We start from the raw sequence: 24134 nt of genomic DNA on the forward strand, positions 1-24134 counted from the left end.
AACCAACAACAAGAACAAATAAAGAAAAGGTGCTTCTTCTTGCCTGCTACACAACCTTTCTGGTGTCTCTTCGAAAGATCTATGTACGTCTTAGATTTATCTTCTCAGGAGCTTGTAGTTGATTCCTTGATACATGTTTCTGGTTTTAGACACCCTGTGTTTAGGTTAGAAGTTTTTCTTTACATTTTCCTGAGATGCTGCTTATGCAAACTGCCGCTCTTTTATTATTGACTAATTTTTCCTTTAATAATTGTAGACAATATTGTTTGTTTACTAAAAACAAAGGGGGAATTGTTGTGTATGTAAATATTTTGGGGGATTACTATGTTACTCACCCTAAACTGATTGGTGATTCTGCCCCCACCCTAGGGTAGTACCTGATTCTGCTTCCACCATTGGTTGGTATTTGATCCCACCATTGGGTGGTACCTGACTCGGGGATAAAAAATAGGGTCTGTGGAAGGCCGAGGCTTTTTGGCTGGAACTGAAGCTGAGTCTTTGGACTTCAGTCTTGTCCACCGAATAAAGCGAATATTTCCACGAGCCTGACTGTCTGCGAGCTGTTTACCCGCCATTTCACCTCAGAACCGTCGGCTAGACAGGGTGGCAGACGCGTGCTCCGAGCTGGAAGAGAAAGGCCTCATCCTCCATCCGACCATCAGTCAACCTCTTCAGGGGCTGACTTGCTACATGTGATCATAAAATGCTTATAAAGAATAGACCAATCAATAGTAACTGTAGTATATGAAAAAGTTTCCATAAGATTATTCTTGGAATTGTTGTATATAAAAGTATTTCCTTAGGATTGTTCTGTGACTATTGCCCCATCTAGTCCTTCCAGGTGGGGCGCTGTGGAGTTGGCAATAAATATCTTGATGGACGGAGAGAGGGGTCCTTTTGCAAAAGCTGCAGGCTGCAAGAGGATTCTCTTGCTCTCTCTCTTTGCCCAATCTTTTACACCCTATCCTTCTTGTCTGTGTGGATTATTATTTGCTGCGGATAAATATTACCAAGGTCTCCCCCCCCCCCCCCGAAAGGGGACAAGGGGATGGGAAGTAATTTCTCATTCTGGGGACTGTTTTTGCATTCACAAATACCCAACAAAGGATTTAACAGCCAAGATAATTTACAGTAACTTTAATAATTTTGTAATGCATATTTTAGGATTTTGTATGAATATTGAGATGATACAGTAGACTCTTACATAACTTAATAATGACAAAATTCGCTAGTCTTCAAATCCTGACTTCTGCCTGTGTAGATGAGTGATTTTCAGTGATCAGTTTGTAGGTGTAAAAAATTTGAAAGAATGTTAGTGTAACATAGTAAGTTACAATGGGTGTTTGGAGAAGGAAAATTCGATGCAAATTCGGGTCTATAGGCAAGACTTTCTGACAGAACTCAAGTTATGAGTGGATTGGTGAAGTGAAAATGTGTTCCTTTTAACTTTTTTGATTCACCTAGAGCCATTTAGACTTTTTTTGAGGTAGTAATTGGGAGGGGGGGTAGGTACACATCAGACTGTGATCACATTCTTTTACAATAGTGCTGGGTGAACTGTAAGATGCTGGTGATTGAACTTGGTGCTCTTGCATACAAAGCATGTGGTCAAGCCCTTTGAGCTATTTCCCTGGCTCAACTAGTGAGTTTTTACTGAACTTTCATTGGTCGGAGTTGAACCAAGAACGTGATCTTTACTATTTAATAGGTCATGATCTAGTGGGAGCAATAGATCACCTCATATTCTCAAGTGGATTCAATAGTTTCTCTCAGTGTTATCAAGATCCGATCTATAGCTTGGAAGTGTGAAGCTATTGAGGGATCTTTTTTCTGAATGTTGTGAGAACAATCTACAGCAGTGATTTTCAATTGCAGGTTCACTGGTCACAATTGATTTGCAGGTCTAAAAAGATGAAAAACCTTTGTTCTAGAAGATCTGGTGATGGAGTTTGGGTTCTGCAGGACGATTTGGCCAGATAAAGAGGTGGGCAGTGGCATTTTAAGCAGAAATGGGAGGGTCCTCTAATTGTAGAATGAGAATCAGAATCTAAAAAGCATTATTTTCTGTCTAACATTTCCAGTAGGTGGTTAGAATAGGAACTGGAGAGGTGTAAAACTTAGATGATGGAGGTACTTGTGCGACTGATTGCACAATTTGCCTATATTATTACTTATCCTCTATTGTTTTAAAAATAATTTAATCTTAAACAAATTCTGCAAGTAATGGTAATCATTTTACCAATATTGCTGCTTGCTGATATATTTTTTCTTTAAACATTAAAAAGACATAGGGTGATATAGACAATTTCCAGGCATTTTTGGGAAGTTTTCAGACCTGACTACATAAAGAGGGGCCTGCAGTAGGTTTTGTACTTGGAACAGTTGGAATACATAGGACAAATTGTTCCCTGGTCACCTTTCTGCCTCTGTCACTGACCAAAGCCTGGATCTGAGTTTGGGGGTTGATAGACTGGGTGTTTGGGTGTTATTTGTCATTGATGATTGATTCATTCATCATATAAAATATTTAATATTTAGAAAATATTAAAATTTGCTGTGTATGTAACAGGACTTGTATTAGACCTTCGTTTCTCAAAGCTTTTGTTTGGAAACCCTAATATTCTTAAAAATTATTACCTCCAAAGATCTTTTGCATTTACTTGGCCTCTATGCTACTTTCCCATCTAATTTGCTGTGCTCCTACTGTGCTGTCAGTATTTTAGAATTTGGAGATGTCACGTGTCCACATATACAACTGTGCATTCCAGGAACCCCAGAACCTATTGACCTGGGAACTTCATTGACTTGTCATCTATCTCTTCAGAGATTTTTCAAGTATGTCAGTGGCTGAGGAATGGGGTATTACTACTGGAAGAATGGAGAGGTGGGAGAGGCTGCATGCTCCACTCCAAGAAGATCCCAGTTTTCAGCACTACTGGAGTACTGGGAGTTTCGTCAGCATTTGTCTCTTTGGAGTTTAATTGTGAATCTTTGAAGCTGGCAGAGGTTTCTTTGCACTTTTATATCCTATTTAGAGTTTTCCTTTGAATTTTCTTAATTCTCATCATTCTTACTAATTTTTCCAATGTAAGATTTGCCCACATCATATAAACTTTCGAATGCATTAGCTCAGAATTATCCATAACATTAATTTTTAAAATGCATGGAATCATCGATTTACTATTTCATGGACTTTAGAAGAATATATCTATTCATCTCTCTCTACTCAGGTGTCACACACAAAAGTGATCTCTCTTCTGTGGGGGATAAAAAAGAAACATAGTAAGGGATCAACAAAGATTTATGTCTTTAACTGATAATTTTGAACTGAGCTTATGTGGGGGACTAAGGAGGCATCCTGGGGACACTGGTGGAGGGAGGAGTGGTATCTGGTAATGGCTGTGATATTGGAATAATGTATGCACGAAAAGTGTGATTAACAGCATTTTAAGTCCCTCAATTAAAATGGTTAAATAAACCCTAGAGATAGTACAATGGGTAGGAGGCTTGACTTGCAATTGACTGACATAACTTTGATCCTTAGAACCTCATATGATCCCCTCATATAAGCACTCCTGGTTTGATCTTTCTCGTAAAATGAACAAACAAAACAAACAAAATGCCCAAATAATTTCAAAGATTTAAAATAGAGATGAGTTTTGAGATAGTGACAAAGATATTTTTTATAACAATACAGTCAGAATATGCTAGTGTTTGTCCTAGATTGCCACTGTAAAACTTGGGGTTTAGAACTAATGTTGAAAAATCTTTCTTTAAAAGAAAAGTTATCTTTGTTAATTGGCTTAAATGCAAAGGCTCCCAAGTTATTTGATGTATTGCCCTCTTTTCAGTTAACAGAATCAGTTTCCTCCTGGATATCTGTCTTCCCCACCTTTAAATAACAGTTAGTGTCTTCATCCCCACTTCACTCTGTATCTGAGATTCTTCCACTTCTTAGATCATTCCTGCTCCACTGAGCAATGCTACTTATTCTATTTATTCAGTAAACATAGATAGATATTCTGAAACTTCCTTCAGGTGCTTAGCTCACCTTGAATTTTTTCAAAGTAAAACTCCTGGGGCCAGAGAGAAACTATAGCAGATAGGGTTCTTGCCTTGCATTTAGCCGACCTGGGCTTGATCCTGGCTTTTCTTCCAAAACATTGCCAGGTGTCCCCAAAACAAAACCAAGTAAAACTTATTTCCCCATTATTAGTCCCTTACATTACTGTCATTATCTGTGTTTTGTGTGTGCCAAGGGATCATCTTTGGGTGCCCTTTGCTCAAAACAGAGTTGTGCCATAGGTCTCCTTGAATACCACCAAACACAGATGCTGGTCTTGTTGTAGCTGCCAGCAATAACAGGAAGGAGGGCCTTTAGGATATGGTTGCTCCTTGAAGTTGGAGTCCAGGGAACTCCTGGTAGCTGTGTGGAAGGACTAAGGACAGAAGTTAAATATGTTTGAGTTTTGTCATTTCTGTGTTCTTTCAGCTGAACTCTGAATCTTGAAGTCCCCACTGAGCAAGCAGGTCCAACTGGGCCATTTCATCTTTCTATTTTAGAAAAATGTCCTCATTTTGTTCTCATGATGATAATTATTATCATTGTTATGATGTACTGTCTCTCTGGCCCCTGCAAAGGCTTTTTGTTTGTATTTTTTTCCCTCATCTGGTTTTCATAGTTTGTTTTTTTCCTTTCTTTACCCCTTTCTGCATTTGTGCTGGTGATGAGGACTCACTGCTTACTTGTGATAGTTGAGTGGCACCCTCAGTTGTGGTGCAAGGCAGGATTTGCTTATGTGAGCTATGATGTATATGAGAGGGTGAGTGTGTGTTGGTGCATGTGCTTGTGGGACAGGGCTTAATGTTCTTCACTTGTGATTGGGGACTCCTCGAGATCACTATGATGCTCACTGTGTGCTCCCCTGATGCCTGTCACTCTGGTGGTACAGCACATGTGCATTATTAGCTCAGCTTCCAATGTGTTGTGGTGCTTGCCAGAGAGTACAACATTGGGTGCAGGGCTCATTTGTATACATAGCCATGTTCTAGAGAACTTACACACACACTGGTAGCTTCAGGGCCTGTGCTTGGTTGATGTATGTGGAACACACCAAAGGTTGAACCCTTATTTTTATGCTCAGCAGGTGGGAGTTTCTAACATTAATCCATCCCTGATCCCTGTGGTTTAGTTTTTCATCCCCCTGTGAATGAGCCACATGCTTTTCCAGAGGGAGTCTAAACATTTCCCAGGGGGAGTCTAAAAACCAGAAGGTGAGGGATTGACTTGACCTCTTGGATGGTGGAAGTGGGGGTAGGGGGGAGAAAAAGAGGACGGAAAGGGAAGGATAAAGAGAGAGAATGAATTGAACTGGAATGCAGTGCTGCTGATGTTGTAAGTTTTCCAGTCCCACAAGTTCCTTGTGTGTGGCATAGCAGGTAGATTGGTGCCAGAGGGTTTGGGGTGCATGCTGGGATTTGGGTTTGCTGGCCTTCACATCTCTGTTAATGGTGGTGTTCAGTCCCTCAGAACAGTGAGTCTGCCGAAACTCAGACTATGGCTTCTCCCTCTATTTCTTTGCTGCTATGTTAGTTGTTATATAGTTGTTATAGCTCTATATCAGGGGTCTCAAACTCGCGGCCCGTGGGCCGTTTGTGGCCCTCCGTACAACATTTTGTGGCCTGCGGCTGGCCTTCAAATATCACCGTATTCGTGATTATTCGCTTACCGAATAAAATCGCATTAGTAAGAAAAATATCGCATTAAACATTTGCATACCCTGAGCAGTTCTGTTCGGGGTATGCAAATATTTAATGCGATTTTTTGAGATTTTTTTCTTACTAATGCTATTTTTTATTGCAAATATTCGGTAAGCGAAATCTCTTATGCGGCCCTGCCTCACCCCGACTTTGCCTCCTGCGGCCCCCAGTAAATTGAGTTTGAGACCCCTGCTTAATATAGAGTTGCTAAGCCCAGGGGAGAAGGTGCTTTCCCTATATTCCTTTTGACTAGAGTGGTGTTAAAAGTGAAGGGTGGTGGCTAAGATACTAGTATTTACACCACATGGGTCCATGTGATGCACTTGGATATCCAGAGAATATTATGGAAAGGAACTTTCCCCTTTGGTGCTCCTGTAGGCAGAGAATGGGTGCCTATCATAAGGGTTTTCCCTTATGATACCAACCAAAGTCACTTTTCCAGGACCAAAAAGGTAGGTAGCATCGCTGGTAGCATTCTTTTTGTCACTCCCGAGCTGGTTTCAATCTCCAGCATACCATAAGGTTTCTCTGAGACCCACCAGGAGTGAACCCTCAGCCCAGAGCCAGGAGTAAGTCTGACTGCCACTTGGTGTGGTCACCAAATAGGAAAAGTAAAAAATACAACAGAAACATTAAAAAGAAAGACCCAACGTCTCTTTCCTTTGATCTGACTATCAACATGTAGGGTGGTGAGGGAAGATCCACTTTTGTAACCTCCACACTGGCTTGGCTTTTAGAGCCTGTGCGCTTGCACCCACATAGAGATAGTTTGGGGTTATTGCAGGGCAAGAGCTGTGATTTGTACATCTTCGTAGCCTCATAAAGGGGATGTGGTGCGTTTGTCCACTGTGCTTTTTTTTTTCTGCCTCTGGTGACTACTGTTCTCTTTAATGGAAGGCAGGAATGAGTCTGGCCAGCTGGGGCCCTAGGAAGAAAGAGAAAGGGCTGCAGGGATGATGTCGGAAGGACAGGCTTGGCTGTCTGCAAAGGTGATAGCATAGAGGCAGCTCAACTCACCTGGGTTTAAATGCAAAGAAAATGACTCAGGTCTTTCTGATATTTTCCTTTACATCTCATGTTGCTTCTAGATTTTATTGCTGACCACAAGGCATTTCAGAAACAAAACATCATGATCACCTTTATAGTGGTTCTGCATTTTTATGATTTCTGGCTATGAAATTTGGAAAAATGTATTCTCTAGATTCCTTTTATTTTCACCAGTTAGTGGAATGGCTTGGAAAGGTTTGGTTAAATGAATCTTACACTGCTGTGGAAGAACAGGCCTTTCTGCTAAGTTTTTTTTTTCTTTGTTTCTTTTTTAATCTTTTTTGGTTTTTGGGTCATACCTGGCAGCACTCAGGAGTTACTCTTGGCTCTATGCTCAGAAATCATCCCTGGCAGGCAGGGGACCATCACCGTCTTTCTGCATGAAAGGCAAACGCCTTACCTTTCTGTCTCTCCGGCCCCATTTTTAATCTTTTAAAATTACTTTTTAAACTCCATCACTCAAAAGAGTAAGGTGCAGTAAATACTGCTGAGTTCATGGATGGATCTTAGAGTTTTGAACTCATCTGTTGTGTGCCTGGCTACTGTTTGTTTTCTAATATTATTATACTTTTTGGTCCAGAGTGATATACAGAGGGTTCAGCACTTGTCTTGATCCCATGCTCCATCAGGACTTAAAGGAGTGTAGCCGCTAAACCTGAACCAAATTGAACCAAACCTGAAACAAACTGAACCAAAACAAAACAAACCTCTAGAGCCCAGAACTGTCCAGTACCACACCTTTCAGCAGCAACAACAACAAGAAGAACATAAAGTAGCTCAGTTGCTATAGCTTTGGCACAAATCAGTTCTTTGTAGCAATATGTATAGTAAGTTTTATTACATCATTTTATAAGTGAGAAAACTCAAAACTTGGCAAAGTTACATCAAGTGTCCAAGTCACAAAGCTACAGGAATGGCAGGTGATGAACCCAGTTTCCTTAATTCCAGTATTTTTCTACTGTTACTAGTGCCCATGGCTTGGAAACATCGGAGGGTATTAGATACTGTGCTTGTTAACAGCTGCAAGAGCCAAGTAGCTTCTTATTTTGCTCTCATGCCAAGTGAATTCTTTTGAAGGAAACATCCTGCAGTTTAGTATTTTGAAGTCTGCCAAAGCTCTTTTCTAACTGGTATATTTAGCTGGCAATGTTGTAAAGAAATCAATCTTCTTTTTATAGGACAGCTATTGTATTTTCCCCACCCCCAGAAAAAAGCTCTCACTGAGAACATTTTTTCTCGAATAGAAATAAATCTGGAAGGAGGGATGATAGTGATTGTGTGGGTAAAGAGTGAGAAACTCATTTATGTGGGTGCTGTGTGTTTCTTATGGCACTAAAGTATCTTTGGGCATTCCATGTTGGAACATAGGAAAGTAAAAGAAAGTCTTAAAAGATATTTCAATATTAGTCTTTCTGCCACTCTTTTAAACTTTCCTTCTATCATGAATATTTTTATTAAGGGTTTCAGAGAACCATATTTTATTCAAGACTGGCTCTCTGTATGTTTTTTGTTTCTCTCCTCTCTTGAGGCTCACAGGAGCAAGGAGGTCCCTTGATGTTGGTCCTGGGGTCTGAGCCACAATTGTAGGTGTGCTGGAAGAGCTGAGCTCTGTTTCTGAGTTTGGACTTCACATCTGCCAAAGTAAATGGTGTCCTATGAAAGAAAAATACATCTTGACTCTTCCCAATTTTTCTTTGGTTTTATTGCAAATTTAGTCAGTGCCTTCATGCTGTTTGGCTGCTTATTTTTTCTTCCCACACAGCTGTGGTTTTCAGCAGTTGGTATGTTCTTGAGTTAGGAAGAGGTTTCTGAGTTTGGACTTCACATCTGCCTAAGTAAATGGTGTCCTATGAAAGAAAAATACATCTTGACTTCTTCCCAATTTTTCTTTGGTTTTATTGCAAATTTGGTCAGTGCCTTCATGCTGTTTAGCTGCTTGCTTTTTCTCCCCATGCAGCTGTGGTTTTCAGTAGTTGGTATGTTCTTGAGTTAGGAAGAGGTTGCCCAGGGGGGATGCTCAAGCGAATTCTGGGTTTTTCTTGGGCAGCTGTGACTTCATGAGTGGGTTCTGCTGAAAGGAAAGGAAGTGCCCATCCCATTAAGCACCCTGCCTGGAGCTCAATAGTAAGCAATGCTATGCTCAGAGCATTCCAGCTGGACAGCAGAAAGGTGTGCATCATGGCCTGGAGAGGGCTGGCTCCCAAGTTCTGACTCATCATCAGGATTTCTGAGGAGTTTTAATATACATAATCTCTGCCCTCCCCTTTCCTGGAGATTCATACAGACTCATGGGAAGTTAGGGTTGGGGCTCTTCAGATGACACTGTTGGTTTGTCAGTAGGGTTGCAAATCTTGGGTCTGTCCTGATGATCTATTAGTTAAACTTTCTGTCTCTTTGCACCCTGGGTCCTGTATTTCCTTTGTAGCCAGCTGTAGCCTCTTGTGTGGGCCTGGTGCATCAATCTACTCAGGCCCCTTCTGGAATCTCTAGCTCACTCCAGTTTGCTCTCGAGCACTGCATATATATATGGTCCCCTGCTTCCCCCACGAACTCCAAGAATGATCCTTGAACACTGAAGCAGGAGTATGACGTAAACTCAGAGGTTGTAGCCCCAACATCCTCCTCCCCACCAATATAGATAAATGTGATCTTGCTACTCCCTTTATCTGTTCAACTTTCCCAGATCCTTGAATTTCTACCACATTTAAGTTCATTAAGGCTTTGAGCCTTAATCCGTCCCTACTTCCTCTCCTGACTTGCCTTGCATTTTTCTTCACTTCTTTGTCTAGTTTCATGCCCAGCAGCCTTGGCTACAGTACCGTTGGACTTGCTATTCCTAGATCTTTACTCAGACCTCAGCTTCACTCCAGTCATCTGCCACCTACTTGCAAAGATCTTTATGGCTGCTTACCTTCATGCCTTTGCCCCAAATCTTATCCTGTGGCACTTTTTCATTTTTTTTTTTTTTTGCCGGCTCGACCTCTTTATTGAATAGTCAGACTGCAGCACCTGGCGCAGGCGTCCCGTCAGTTGTGTGGGGTCAGGGCCACCAGCCGTGTCCAGCTCCCGCATCATATCCTCAGCCTTCTGCACAGCCAGCTCACGGGCCCGGCCCTTCAACCCTCCAGATAGGCCAGCAGGGTGGGAAAATGTAGGTTGGGCACCTTGTCCTGGTTGTACATGTGTAGCAAGGGCCATGTCTGCCTCGTCTTCTGGAACTGCCATTCTTCACGCTTCTAGGCCCAGCTGCAGAGGTACTCCAAGGCCAGCTCGGCCCCCGAGTGAGCTCTGAGGCGTGGGAGTGGGAGCAGCAAGGCCTGCCTCCCTGAGCCGTTTCTTCTCTTCCTTCTTCCGCTCCTTCTGCTGTTTCCTTTCTTGTCTTCACTTTTCCTCTGGAGACAGCTCAGGCTTCGAGGTCTGCAGGCCGCTGTCTGCCCCTCCCTGCCAACAGGAATCGGGTGCGTGGTGGGCGGCGGCCGGGAGACACCCCACAGCCTCAGCGGACGCGAAGGGCCGCCCGTTCAGGGTCAGGACCCCCATATGTGAGGCATGCGGAGGGTCCCCGGGGTATGCACCGACCAACACCGCACCACAGGCACCATAGGCACCGCAGGCCTCGCGGGCCCCGCCTCCACTTTTTCATATTTTTATAGCTCTTCCTATCATCAAAGGATATTTACTGCATTTATTTTGTTCTAATTCTAAGTACCTACAATCCCTAAATATAGACACTCTAAATTTTTTTTTCATTTTTGCTACTTTTTCTCTGTATGAAAAGTATTTGGCATGTGGAAGATACTGACCAAATATTTATGGGCTGAATGAACACATCTTTAAGGACTCACCCAGCTTCTGACTCAGCCTCTGCTGAGTCACATCTCGGGGACATTCATGTTTGTACTCAGGAGGCAGTCCTGAGGTACTGAGGGATAGACTGTTTTTCCTTAAACTGAGAAGCAACCCCAAAGAAGCATCTGCCTCCACTTTTCCCTAGGAACCCTGGTTTACCACTCTCTGCTGGAACATTGAGGTGTTCCTTGTCAGCATGCAGAAATCAGGAACTGAAAGGGGGGGTTGTTGGGTGCACCCTTTACTTGTTGTTCAGGTGCTCCTTTACTGAAGAGTTTATTGTCTTGGAAGCCCTGCCATCAAGGTCCTTCTCTGAGGGGCTCCAGTTGCGTGCCCTCCCCAGATAGTCCATGGTTTGTGGTGGCTCTGGAGATGGTGGTGGAGGGACTAGGCCACCTTGTGCCAAGCTGGTCAGCTCCAGAATTGTCCTGTGGACTCAGTCCCGAGTTTTCCCTGGGTATGTATAGCTGCTCTAGTGTCTCCTCTTCCCTGACTAGCCCTGACTTCTCCTTTCTCAATCAAGCCTTGATTCCAAAAGCGAATAGCTTCATAAACTACCTCTGTGCCCAGTGCCCCCAGAAAGTCTGTTTGTCATAGTCCTCATGTCACCCCCTCAGCAAATAGAGTGGAAGCTTGCTCCTCACTTTTTGCTTCTTGGGGTTAGCATTTGATATAGGACCAGATTTTTGGCTGACATCTGGGAGGTGGCTTGCTGTTCTGAAGAACTGCAGTGAAATCTAGGTGAAAAAGTGTAGGTGAAATTTTTCATGCTTGAAAAATTCACTGCATCATTCCACCCCTCCCCCTTAGTATATAACTCCTTCGAGTAATCTCCCTGGTGATGGTAGGCTGGAGTGGAAGCTGTGTGACCAGGGAGGGATTTTATCTTGGTCATTTAAGCCAGTGCTCAGTTCTCCCTATTCTGTATTTCTTCACAGCTGGCTTAGAGAAAGAAGAAAGCAAACCAGCCTTGAGAATTCCACTGCAGTTCTCCAAAATCATGTGATTGACTCAAAGTACACTTTGAGGTTTTAGTTCTTCTGGCTGATATTTTTTCTATTTGTTCATCCCAAATCCATCCCCTGCCCAGATTATTTAAAGTAAATCTCACTCATTATATTATTGTACTTGTGTCATTATTTCATTATGGATTTTGAATTTAAGAAATCACCTTGCCGGAGAGATAGCAGAGCAGTAGGGCTTTTGTCTTGTGTGTGGCCCACCCAGGAGGGACCTGGCTTCTATCCCCAGCTTACCATAAGGTCCCCAGAGCCCACCAGGAGCCTGAACACAGAGCCAGGAGTAACCCCTGAGTGCTGTTGGGTGTGGCCCAGAAACCAAAACAAACAAAAAAAGACAATCTAAAAAGAAATCATCACATCATTATTACACTCAGTCCTACAATACTAATTCATTAAGATCACCAAATATTTAGTCATAGTTAACATTTCCTTGCAGAGTTTCTAAGGTCTAAATTTTTTTTTTGTCTAAATGGAGATCCATGTGGTTGATAGGGCTTTACAGTCTCATTTAATTTTGAAATTTTTCTTCCATTTTTATGTTCTTTCGAGTTTGTTGAATTTTGAGTTTATGAATTAACTGGCTCATTTATCTGTCTCCCATCTGCAGACTGGAATAACGTGTTATTGCCTACCTTTCACAGTTGCTTATGGTGCAGATCAGTGGGGCCTTTGGGACCAGAGGGATACACAAGACCACTGCCTAGGGTTGTATTTTCAGTTCTATTACTCAGCCTATCTGGTTGCTTCATGGTGGCTGAAATTGGCAACCTTTGCTGATCACTCTCTGGATCCCTTAATTTATGCAGGGCCACAGAGGGATGCAATTTATTAATTAGAGAGTTGAGTGTTCTAATACTTAGAAATAAGCTGCTAGGTGTAGCCCACTGTCAAGTGGAGTGGATCACATAGGGGCATGGATACCTTTAAGTGTAATCATCATGAGCTGTTTTTAGTAGTTGCCTATATTATTTAGGATATAATAGCATTCTGGCATTTTGGGTGTTAGCTCTGAGTATTTTAACAAAAAGCCCTGATTTACATTAGTGGTAAATGGTATTCAGAGACTATAATTTAGGTTTATAAAATTTTATGCTTTTTTGAGGACAAAACTTGATAGTTCTTTTTCCCTTTTTCAATTTCAGGTAAAAAATTCAGCTTTCCCCCCCACTTTAGAATAGCAGAAATTTTACTTAACTCCATCAGTGTTATGTTTGTATTTTCTTTCAACAGGAAGTCTTGCTTCATAGTGGCACTAAAATAGTTACTTAAATAAGTAATTAAATAAGTATAGTTTCAAGGTATACAAACTCAATATCGCAGAATGACATGTAAGAAATAAGATTATGATTACTGAAAATTCTTAAAAGTTTATTTATACCTCTTTTTTTTCTTAGAAAAATCCATTTACTGAGGTAGTCAATCAAATTCCTCCATACAGTCATAATTCAGAGGTTTTTTTTCTTGCAGGGGTGTGTGGTCACACCTGGTGATGCTCAGGGGTTACTTCTGGCTGTGCAGTTAGAAATCGCTCCTGGTTCAGGGGACCATATGGGACACTGGGGATCGAACCCAGCCCCCTCCTGGGTCAGCTGCGTGCTTTTGCTCTGGCAGCCCCCATTTAAAGTATTTTCAATGTATAGTACTCAGGTTCATTTGCTTTGAGTTACTTTCTGAGTTTCAGCTTATTTAAAAGTAAAAAAAATTCTTTACAAGTAATTATTTGAAAATTACTTATTATTCATCTTATCCTTAAATGTTCTGGAAGCGTTCTACATACACCTTACAGCACCAAAGAGAGATCTGTCTCAGTCCCCTCTCAATGCCACAGCATCCCATTGGTCAGATTACAGTTTCTGCATGGATGGAGAAGGGTGAGAAGAAGACAGAACTTTTAGAATCAGCTCCTAGTTATGACATCCAGTTTACTTTTTCCTTTTCATGCTGGGTGGAGGGATAGTGGGGATTTTTTCCTTTGCTTGGTTTAATTAATTAATTAATTAATTATTTTTTTTTGTGCAACGGGTTATATCCCACCATGATTTATGTCATTTCATTTAATATTTTAGTCTTTTTAGTTTAGAGTTAGGATTTTTCTTGGTTTCACATAGATATTATTTGTAAGACTTCGTTTTGGGTGGTAGAATCTATTTTGTGTTTATTCAGTAAGAATTTGGGAGGATGCATAACAGATTGGTTTTCAGATGCCTTTTAAAAGCATTCTGTAAAAGGGAAACAAAATACTTAAAGAGAAATAATCTTTCTTCTACTAACCAGTGTTGAATTATCTGTGTTGTAGGGAAAAGGACTTGGAGGCCAAATTCATTATTCAAATGGAGAAAAGCAAAACAACAATCACAAACTTAAAGGCAAGTAACATCCTCATCTTGCTCCAATCCCATGAGCCTCCATGTTTGTCTTACTGTGAGAATGACTGTGGTAAATAAAATTCACCTGCTACTCCTGCGCGCACCCCATCCGCCCATTTGCCCTATTCTCCACAACAGCTTGACTTGGTTTTAGGGGGAAGCAAAACCCTCCCTGATTTCTTTTAATTTGTAAGCCAGATCCTGGCTATTTAGCCTCAGGGTGAGAGGCCTCTGGTATAACTCCAGCCTCAGGCATTTTTTTAAATCTTTTATCTTGACTTGGTTAGACTGGCTGGATCATCCATCAGATAAGCTTTGTCACCATATATGTTTTCACTTTTAGTAAAAAAAAAATCATGTTTTTATAAAATTTGCTATTATTGTTTAAGGCTCAAAGATTGAAGGAAAAAAAAATCAACCAACCAACAAAACATATTTTCTCTTGACTAGGATAAAAATTAAAGAATAGAGCCCAGAATATTTCTGATGGCAGGTTCTTCCTTTTTGCTTCTTTAGTCAGTGACTATTTTTAAGGATCTATGTGAATCCTTGTCACATAGAGGGAAAAATGGTTGTAAAATTAATAATAATGAGAATCATGTACTTTTGGGTCTCTTTTGATATTTTGATATTTGGGTGTCTGAGATTGGGTGGTTCCTGGCCAATGACAAATCAGTCTTTGGTTAGATTTCTGTTCATTTGTGACTCAGAAACTTCACATTTGAGATCTAATTTCAAAGAAATGGAACTTGATCTGGGGATCAGATAGAAGTGATAGAAAGTGGGGAATGCTCTTTCTTTCTAGTTGGGTCACACTCTGCATAATTTGATAGGCTCCTTGCTGGAGACATTCTCTTGTGGAATGCCTTTCTTCAGCGACTTCAGTGAAGAAAGGACCTTGTTCCTTCTAGCGTCGTCTGGCTCACTTCCAGCTTTGCCTCTTCTAACCTCCCATATCATCTAATGTTTCTCTAGTTATCACTTATCCATTCTCTGCTCTTTTTCTTTTCTTCATATCTGGGCATATTCAGAATGCTTTGGTAAATGTGTAATCACTGAAAAATTACATTTACAGAAGCTTAAAAGATCCCATGCTTTGGATAACTCCTTTTGCATTATGGAATCTATTTTCCTTGATATCTTTGTTGCTTTTGAGTTCTAGAAATAATTCCTCACCAGTTTAACCAGAACAGATGCTCAAATTTTTAATGCTTTATAGTATTTTTCAAATACTGTCTTAAGTTATGTGAAAACTCTAATGCTCATTTTATTCGTTCACTCTGTGTTAGGTTAGATGGCATAAAAATACTTTTAAACTTGGTTTTTGGTTGAATTTAGGAATAGGGCAGGTAGTAGAACAGGTGTTTGCAAACAAACACAATAAACTCATAAACTCATGGCATGTCCCGGGAGAATCTCTTTGAGTAGGGAGAAATGAATTTGGTTGGAGTGTCCAAGGGGAGCTTCATGGAAGTTCTGGAACAGGAATCATACCTGGAATTTGCAATGTGGCCTCAAAATTTTACCCTTCTAAAGAGCTCTGCATAGTTACACTATCATCTGTGTGAATTATACCCCTTGGAGTTATGTAGATCCCAACAGGAAGTATTATGAGAAGAGTCTACAGTGAAAGCATTGAAACTGGAAAAAAAAATAGGATGTGGATTGATTGAGTTCATAGATTACCATAATAAAAGGAAAAATAGCTAGGATATTTCATATGATTCAGCCTGGACAACTGGAGAAATGTAATATGCATATAATTATATATGTGTTTTTGGATTAGGATTAAAGGAACTAAATAGTTTCTTTATAAGAGTAAAAATATGAAAAATAGCCATCACTTTATATTTTTATGAAGTTTAATTTTTGTGCTGTTATCACTTGCCAATTGATTGTTTCTTCACATCATGACAATTATTCTCTTACATTTTTATTATCACCATAATAATTTTTCTTTAGATACCAGAAGGAGGGACTGGTGACTCTGGAAGAGAAAGAACTAAGACATTCACCTATGACTTTTCCTTTTATTCTGCTGATACAAAAAGTCCAGATTATGTTTCACAAGAAATGGTATGATTTTAAAATATCTTTATTTTTGTTTCTCCTCGTATTGAATATGTTATGCCTGCTCCAAACTCTTTAAAACATATTGGCATTTTCTTTTCCTTAATATAGTTCATATAAGATTAGTGTTTGCTAATTTAAGGTTTGCATTAACCCTAATTATCTGAACCATGAGAAAAATTTACTCATTTTTAAAAGACTTTTTCCCCTTCCCCCTCATATCTAAGAATGATATTCATAGGTTTTCATTACAACTTGGACATGACTAATGTTTTTCATTTTACTTATTTTTAATTTTTTTATTTAAATCATTGTAATTTACAGAGTTGCTTATAATTGGGTTTTAGACATACAATGCTTCAAGACCAGTTCCATCAGCAGTATCAGCCTCCCTCCACAAATGTTTGTAGTGTTCATCTCAATCTACCATCATCCACCCTAGCCTTTGCTCAGAATAGGCACTTCTTTTAAGTTTGGTTGTTAAAGTTTTGGTTTTATGATTTCTTATTGACTCTGGCTTGAATATTTAGTTAAGTCCTTTCTTAACAGCACAAATGCACCTGAGTACCTTTGTCCGTTGTCCCCTGTCCCCGGTCCTTTCATATTTGTCTTTCTTCTTTTTTTTTATATATTTTATTTAAACACCATGATTACATACATGATTGTGTTTGGGTTTCAGTCATGTAAAGAACACCACTCATCACCACTGCAACGTTCCCATCACCAATGTCCCAAATCTCCCTCCTCCCCACCCGACCCCCGCCTGTTCTCTAGACAGGCTTTCCATTTCCCTCATATATTCGCATTATTAGGACAGTTCAAAATGTAGTTATTTCTCTAAACTCATCACTATTTGTGGTGAGCTTCCTGAGGTGAGCTGGAACTTCCAGGTCTTTTCTCTTTTGTGTCTGAAAATTATTATTGCAAGAATGTCTTTCATTTTTCTTAAAACCCATAGATGAGTGAGACCATTCTATGTTTTTCTCTCTCTCTCTGACTGTCTTTCTTCTTCTTAACACAGTTTCTTTCCTCACTATATTCTGAAACCTAGAGTATTCTCAACAACACCCATTTAAACATGGCATTTCTTTCTTGGTGGGGGAGTGTTAGGCCACACCCAGCAGTGCTCAAGGATTGCTTCTGGCTCAGTGCTCAGAAATCGCTCCTGGAAGGCTCAAAGAACCATATGGGATTCCGAGGATTGAATCTGGGATGGTCCTGGGTCAGCCACATGCAAGACAAACATTTTAGCCACAGTGCTATCACTTTGGCCCCCTTTGCATTTCTTAATGTAGTTATTTAAATATCACATATAAGTGATATCATCCTGTATATACTTTCTTCTGAATTATTTCATTTATGTTCCAGTTCCATCCATGTTGCAGCAGATTGCATCATTTCTTACAACTCTATATTATCCCATATTATTCCATTGTATATATGTACCACATCTTTATGATCTGCTCGTCTGCAGTTGGATATCTAGCTCTATTTCAGCTCTTAGCTATTGTACTGAGTGTTGCAATGAATAGCAGTGTACATATGTCCTTTTGGATGAGTGTTTTTTCGACATCACTATTTTTGAAGGAACTCAACAAGAAAACATTTTTGGGGGAGTTGGGGAGTCTGCCATTCATGTGGCACAGGTATCTCTTCTCAGATGCTCTGACTTCTTTGAACTGTATCACTAACCTGAGATGATTCAACAACAATACAAACGAAAAGAAGTCTAGAGATAAGTGAGTAAATAGCACTCTCTTCTAGTGGTTAAACACATAACTCAGAAAAAGGAAGATTAAAAACACTATTAAAGATAAAGTAATTTCTCCTTTCCTTCTTTTTGGGCGGGGGGCTACATAATGCAGTGCTTGGGAATTAATCCTGGCTTTTTTTTTTTTTCAAGAATCCATATGTGATACCAGTAATGAACTATGGCTGATCACATGCAAAGCAAGCTCTTTTTTTTTTTTTTTTGGTTTTTGGGCCACACCCAGCAGTGCTCAGGGGTTATTCCTGGCTGTCTGCTCAGAAATAGCTCCTGGCAGGCATGGGGGACCTATGGGTCACACCGGGATTCGAATCAACCACCTTTGGTCCTGGATCGGCTGCTTGCAAGGCAAACACCGCTGTGCTATCTCTCCGGGCCCCAAAGCAAGCTCTTTTAACTGTCACCAGACATATAATTATATAATTTAGTGCTAAATCATTACTAAAATGGCTTCAGTTCCAAGTATTAGCTACATTTTCATGTTTATCACACTGCTATGCTTGCTGGAAAGTTGAGCTGATTTTTATCAAGGGCAAGATGCAAAGATGCAGACTGAGCATGCTGTGGATGAGGGTATCACTATTGCTTTCTAAAAATCATTTGAATGTAATGCTATCTTGAGAAAAGAGTCATGGCTGTTCCTGTGGTTTGTTTCTCTTGTTAAACAAATACTAAGCCAGAGGACCATTAAATTCTCTCTTTCCACATTCATTTTATAATTAGAAAGTATCTGTGAACCATTTTAAGTCCACACTGGTGTAAATTAAAGACCATTTAATAAGGTCCAATTTTCTGAATGGGTTTTTAAAGCTCCAAGGGGAGGCTTTGTTCTCACACAACCTGTTCCTTAGTTCCACCTTGGGAGAACTTACAGCCTAAAAGCTCCCAGCTGACTGGCTGGAATAGAATCTTTTGTCTTAACAGTGCCCTCCTGTGGGCAATTTAATTCGAGTGAGGGCCCATGATGCTTCAGATGACTCAGTAAAGCTGTTTTGAGTCCTGTCTCAGACAAGGTGATTTGGGCAACAAGGCCAGGAGAGGAGCTCAGGCTGTTTTCCTAGAGTGGCCCTCTTTGATCTTGGTTTGGGAGATGGTGTTGAATGAGAGACAAATCAGTCCTTGGTGGGGGCTGCAGTCCTTGGCAATAACCTTGGTAATGTGGGCAGTAGCTGCTACTCATCTGGGTTATGTGCCCTCTGTGGTGGCTTACTTGCAGCCATGCTGACAGAACTAGCCACTCTTGCATCCACCTTTCTAGACACCTTTATGGTCACATCCCTCTGCACAAGATCCTTTGCCCCCTTCTCCCAGCCTAGGTGACAGAGAAAGTACAGTTCCTGGCAAAGAAAATGGTTCCTGGCGGTAAAATGGTGGGTAAAGGTTTTAACCTTCATATTTTAATTGTGAAGAATTTTCACATTGAATATTTGAAGGTTTGGTGGAAGTTTGATCATTGGGGTCATGAGTTAGCCCTAGACCAACTTTCATGAAATAGAATTCCTAATTTTTGAGATATTAATGGGAGTCTCTTTTTCCTATCCAATCATGTGCTGTGAAGTGGTTAGATTTGATAGGTACCTTTTGTGTTTGTCTAATCAGAGGAAATTGGAGAAGTATGTAGAGATTTCCCTCATTACTTGTTCAGTGGTAAAAACCAACCTGAGGTGGGTGGTCTGGACACATTTGCTGGTGAGGTCCTTTCAGATTGGATCAGAAGTCTGTCTTGAATAACATAAAGATGAAAGATACATGCCTTGGGCCCATAAAGGCACCACTGTGTGTTACCACAGATCTAACTTCTCCCCTTGAAAAATGGAGTTAGAGTCACTTTTCATCCTTTTGATTTGTATGAAAACTAATACACGCGAAACTTGGGTGAGCATAGGCTGGTCAAGCTGAACTACTATTATTATGGAGAGTTGGGTAAGGCACCAGACTTAGAAGATAAGGTTAGAAAATGGCAGCTCCTAAAGTGGATAAAAAAGAATCCAGAGTGAATGAGAACTCCATGTATAGGAGTGACTTGACGACCTCTTAGGTTTTAAGATTAGGCTGATGATAGGAAACTAAGTCCAAACAAGCTGATGGGAAAATGTTAATGTAAAACAGGTCAGATTTGGTTGAATCCAATATTTTGATCTTATCCTTATATGCTAAGCAGTATTATAGGTAGAGAAGGTTTGTGGAGCTGAGAACAAAATGTGGGGTTGGAGCGGTGGCACAGCAGTAGCGTGTTTGCCTTGCACAGTGCTGACTTAGGACAGACAGGGGTTCGATCCCCTGGCATCCCATATGGTCCTCCAAGCCAGGAGCAATTTCTGAGTATGGAGTCAGGAGTAACCTCTGAGCATCACTGGGTGTCTCAGAATTCCCCATCCCCCAAATGACCGGTACTTCTCAGTTCTAGGGAAAAGGGTGTTTGACCAGAGAGCCCAGATCCCTGCAGGATATTGGGATAAAGATGCCAAGATTGGCTAAACTGGCACCACTCAGAGTCACTGAACACTTCTGCATAGGGATGAGAGTAGCTTCCCTTGGATTGTGGAGACCCACAGTGCAAGCTGCTCCAGTATTATTGCTTTGACAGAGAAATCTGTTTTTTGACTCTTTCTTTGTTGTTTCTGCAGCTGCAGATGGTGGTGTTTCATGTTCATTGCCATGCTCAGTAGTCTAGAGGAAGGCATATACTTTAATTTGGTCTGCTTTGGGTGTACTTTGTTCCACTGGGAGGAGGGGGTAACTAGGATTACTGTGTATTTCAACTTGCTCAGGAAGTAGGCGAAGTCTGTAGCCTTTCCTGACTAAACATACCATTGCAGTTATATGGCACAACTGGCAAGGGTTCTTTGATTATTGGAGGTACAGCTTCAGGACCCCCTTCTGTACATGCACAACATTTACTTGCTCTCATTCATCATTTTGGACAGATATTTAAATAGAAAAAATAGCCTGGTTTTTGACTTGAGGAAGCCAGCTACCCTAACGTCATCTATGCTCATCTCATCAAATCTCTAGGGATATATTTGTATAAATAGTGGGGTCCAGTTTGGGAGTGGTTTAGCAAGCTGGAGCTCTAACTTCCAGCTTCTATGACCTTCAAGTTTTGAATATTAAGTTTCTGGAATCTCTGATGAAGTGAATGACTTTATGAATTTATCTAGTTCGGAAAGAGCAATTAGTTATGCATTAAAATCATCTTTTCTTCAATGCTATCTTGAATGATCACATTCTCTTGCTTATAGTTTTGTATTTTAGAAATTTTTTGATTGAGTAGGAGTATGGAAGGGATTACTTTTTTGTTTGCTTAAAAAGTTTTCTTTTCCTGGGGCCGGAGAGATAGCATGGAGGTAAGGCATTTACCTTTCATGCAGAAGGTCTTCCGTTCAAATCCCGGCGTCCCATATGGTCCCCTGTGCCTGCCAGGAGCAATTTCTGAGCACGGAGCCAGGAAAAACCCCTGAGCGCTGCCAGGTGTGACCCAAAAACCACAAAAAAAAAAAAGTTTTCTTTTCCTTAAAAATGGGGGTAGATATATCTCTCTGGGGTTAACTGGTCAACACAACTGGCTTTTATTAAAATCCATGGTAATTGTGTCTTGTCGGTGTGTGTTTTCTTTCAGGTTTTCAAAACCCTGGGCACAGATGTCGTGAAGGCTGCATTTGAAGGTTATAATGCTTGTGTCTTTGCATATGGGCAAACTGGATCGGGAAAGTCATACACTATGATGGGAAATTCTGTACGTTGTTTACACTGTGTGGGGAAAAATTCTCAATTCTTTTTGGACTGATAAATTCTCTTTTCTTTATTTGGTTGTATTAACTTGCTTTCCATTTACTGATCATTCTTTAGCAATAACATATAGCTCAGTAATAAGTTAGACTAAATTTCCTCTGAGAGAGTTTTAAATTTGAAATAGTTTTACATTTATATGCATGAATAATGGATGCAAGTCTCAGTTCATTTTCTGTTTTAAGGATTTTATAATCTTATCAAAAAATATGTTGGTTTTGCCAGTAATATATTCTTCTTTTCTGCCAATACAACAGTTTGAATAAAAATTACAAAACTCCTCTTTTTAAAATTATTCAAAATCTTAGTGTATCTAACTCTTTGGTTGTCAAGAAAGCTTTCATAAATCCATCAAATGCATAATGAAATGTTAGAGTTTGACTTAGTTAAAATGTAGTAAATCCAGTTTTTATACAATTATTTGTTCATGTTATAGTACCAAGACTTTCTATAGGTATAAACATAGTGTGTAAACATGCTTGAAACATTTCCCATTATGTGGAGAAGCAAAAGTTTTGATTAAGTTAATTTAGGACTTTTATTTCCAGCTCTAGTTTGCATTTATTTTTACTTCAATTAGTTCCTGCACATGTTCTAGATGTGGAACAGTGGCAGAACACACCAGACTTCCTACTGGCATGGACATTGGTGCCCTACATGCTAAAGGCACAGTGGTTCACGGAAGCAGTAATGCATTGAAGGAGGAAGGACAGATTTTTCTTGATGAAGGTCTTTCAGGACATGAATCTTGACCTCTTATATTCAGCCATTTCCTTTATATGAGAAGTTGATAAATGCTGTGATTCCTCAATAGTGAAAAAGGAGGGAAGAATAACTAAAAGAAGGACAAATAATTTCAAATTTCACATTTCCTTTTGTAGCTACTTCCTTTTACTTCCCTACTGTGCCTTTGAAAAACAGATTTTATGGGGCCGGTGAGGTGGCGCTAGAGGTAAGGTGTCTGCCTTGCAAGCGCTAGCCAAGGAAGGACCGTGGTTCTATCCCCTGGCGTCCCATATGGTCCCCCCAAGCCAGGGTCAATTTCTGAGCACTTAGCCAGGAGTAACCCCTGATAATCAAATGGGCGAGGCCTGAAAAACCAAACCAAAACAAGACAAAATAAAAAATTTTTTAGGGGCCAGTGAGGGGTGAGGTGGCACTAGAGGTAAGGTGTCTGCCTTGCAAGCGCTAGCCAAGGAAGGACTGCGGTTCGATCCCCGGCATCCCATATGGTCCCCCCAAGCCAGGGGCAATATCTGAGCGCTTAGCCAGGAGTAACCCCTGACATCAAATGGATGTAGCCCGAAAAACCAAAAAAAAAAAAAAATACAGATTTCATGAAAATGAAATGTATACTATATTGACCTCCATAGTAGTTTTTATTTTGTTTTGTTAGTTAAGTTTCTAAAGGACTCATCAATTACAACTTTTTTTTTTTACCTCAGAATCTAGTTCTGTTTGGATAATTTTTTTTTTATTTGTAAAGAAGAAAAATATGCTGAAATGCCTTTCTCTGTGCTAATAATTGTCACAGATTTAATAATACAGGGAGAAATTTCTCTTTAGTCTATTGTAATACTTGTATTTATTTGTTTTTTAATTTTCAAGAGGTGAGTTGGGTAAAGATAGGGAGAGGTTTTAGAAGGAAATGTGTAAACTCTCAAGCTTTGGTTTTCTACACAAACATTTTGCCTCCTCGTTAGTGTATTTTTTCTGAGCCTCATGAGATTGCTTGTGCTGACTTATGTCCAGATATTATTGATTATGCCATACTGTATATGGTATATTAAAATGTATGTCTCGGAGCCAGGAAGATATCTCAAAAGTGCTGTTTGAGCATTTTGGGAAGGGGAGGTCCAACTCCATCCCTAGTGTCTCTGGCCCTCCAAGAAACTGCCCGGAGTAGCCTCCTAGCACTACTTGGATGTGGCTCCAAAAAAACCAACTAAGAAATAAATACAAAATAAAAACAACAACTACCTAGTAAGATCATGTATGAATTAGTGCTTCAAAGGAAGGGCATTAAAATATTTTAGTGTATTTACTATTATCTGCATTAGGACAATTATTAACTACTTTGAAGACTTATTAAAGTTTTTAGTTTTCTTTTGCCCAGTATATTTTTAATCTTCTTTTGTCACTTGACTGTGTCATATTTTAAACATTATTCTTCAGGTATAAACTGTGTATTCTTAATAAACTGTATATTCTTAGTTCATTAAGAATTAGAAAATAGGTCATCTTATGTATGCAAACCATTTGGATGAACTGATTTACTATATACTGGTAATCATATATTACCTTAGTGCTAGCATGAAAGAAATGGAAAATTCAATCCTCTCATTTTTGGGAGTAGGGAGCAGCCTGGAAGAAGGTAAATGGGTTGTGTTAAGGGCCTCCCTCTAGTGGGAGACTCAGAGCTGGCATGTAGGCCTCTTGAGTTTAAGTCTACTCTAACAAATT

The 24134-nt window shown here is 40.1% G+C and overlaps 1 protein-coding gene across 1 annotated transcript in view; it reads left to right on the forward strand.

Annotated features, from left to right (window-relative positions):
- Positions 1-24134, forward strand: part of KIF16B (kinesin family member 16B) — a 291493-nt gene that overhangs the window by 21109 nt on the left and 246250 nt on the right. Inside the window, exons 2-4 of the mRNA XM_049774326.1 lie at positions 13975-14044; positions 16007-16120; positions 21502-21618. Coding sequence (XP_049630283.1) covers positions 13975-14044; positions 16007-16120; positions 21502-21618 — 301 coding nt within the window. The remainder of the gene's footprint in view (positions 1-13974; positions 14045-16006; positions 16121-21501; positions 21619-24134) is intronic.

The sequence above is a fragment of the Suncus etruscus genome, chromosome 6 (assembly GCF_024139225.1).
Source record: "Suncus etruscus isolate mSunEtr1 chromosome 6, mSunEtr1.pri.cur, whole genome shotgun sequence".
Lineage (NCBI taxonomy): Eukaryota > Metazoa > Chordata > Mammalia > Eulipotyphla > Soricidae > Suncus > Suncus etruscus.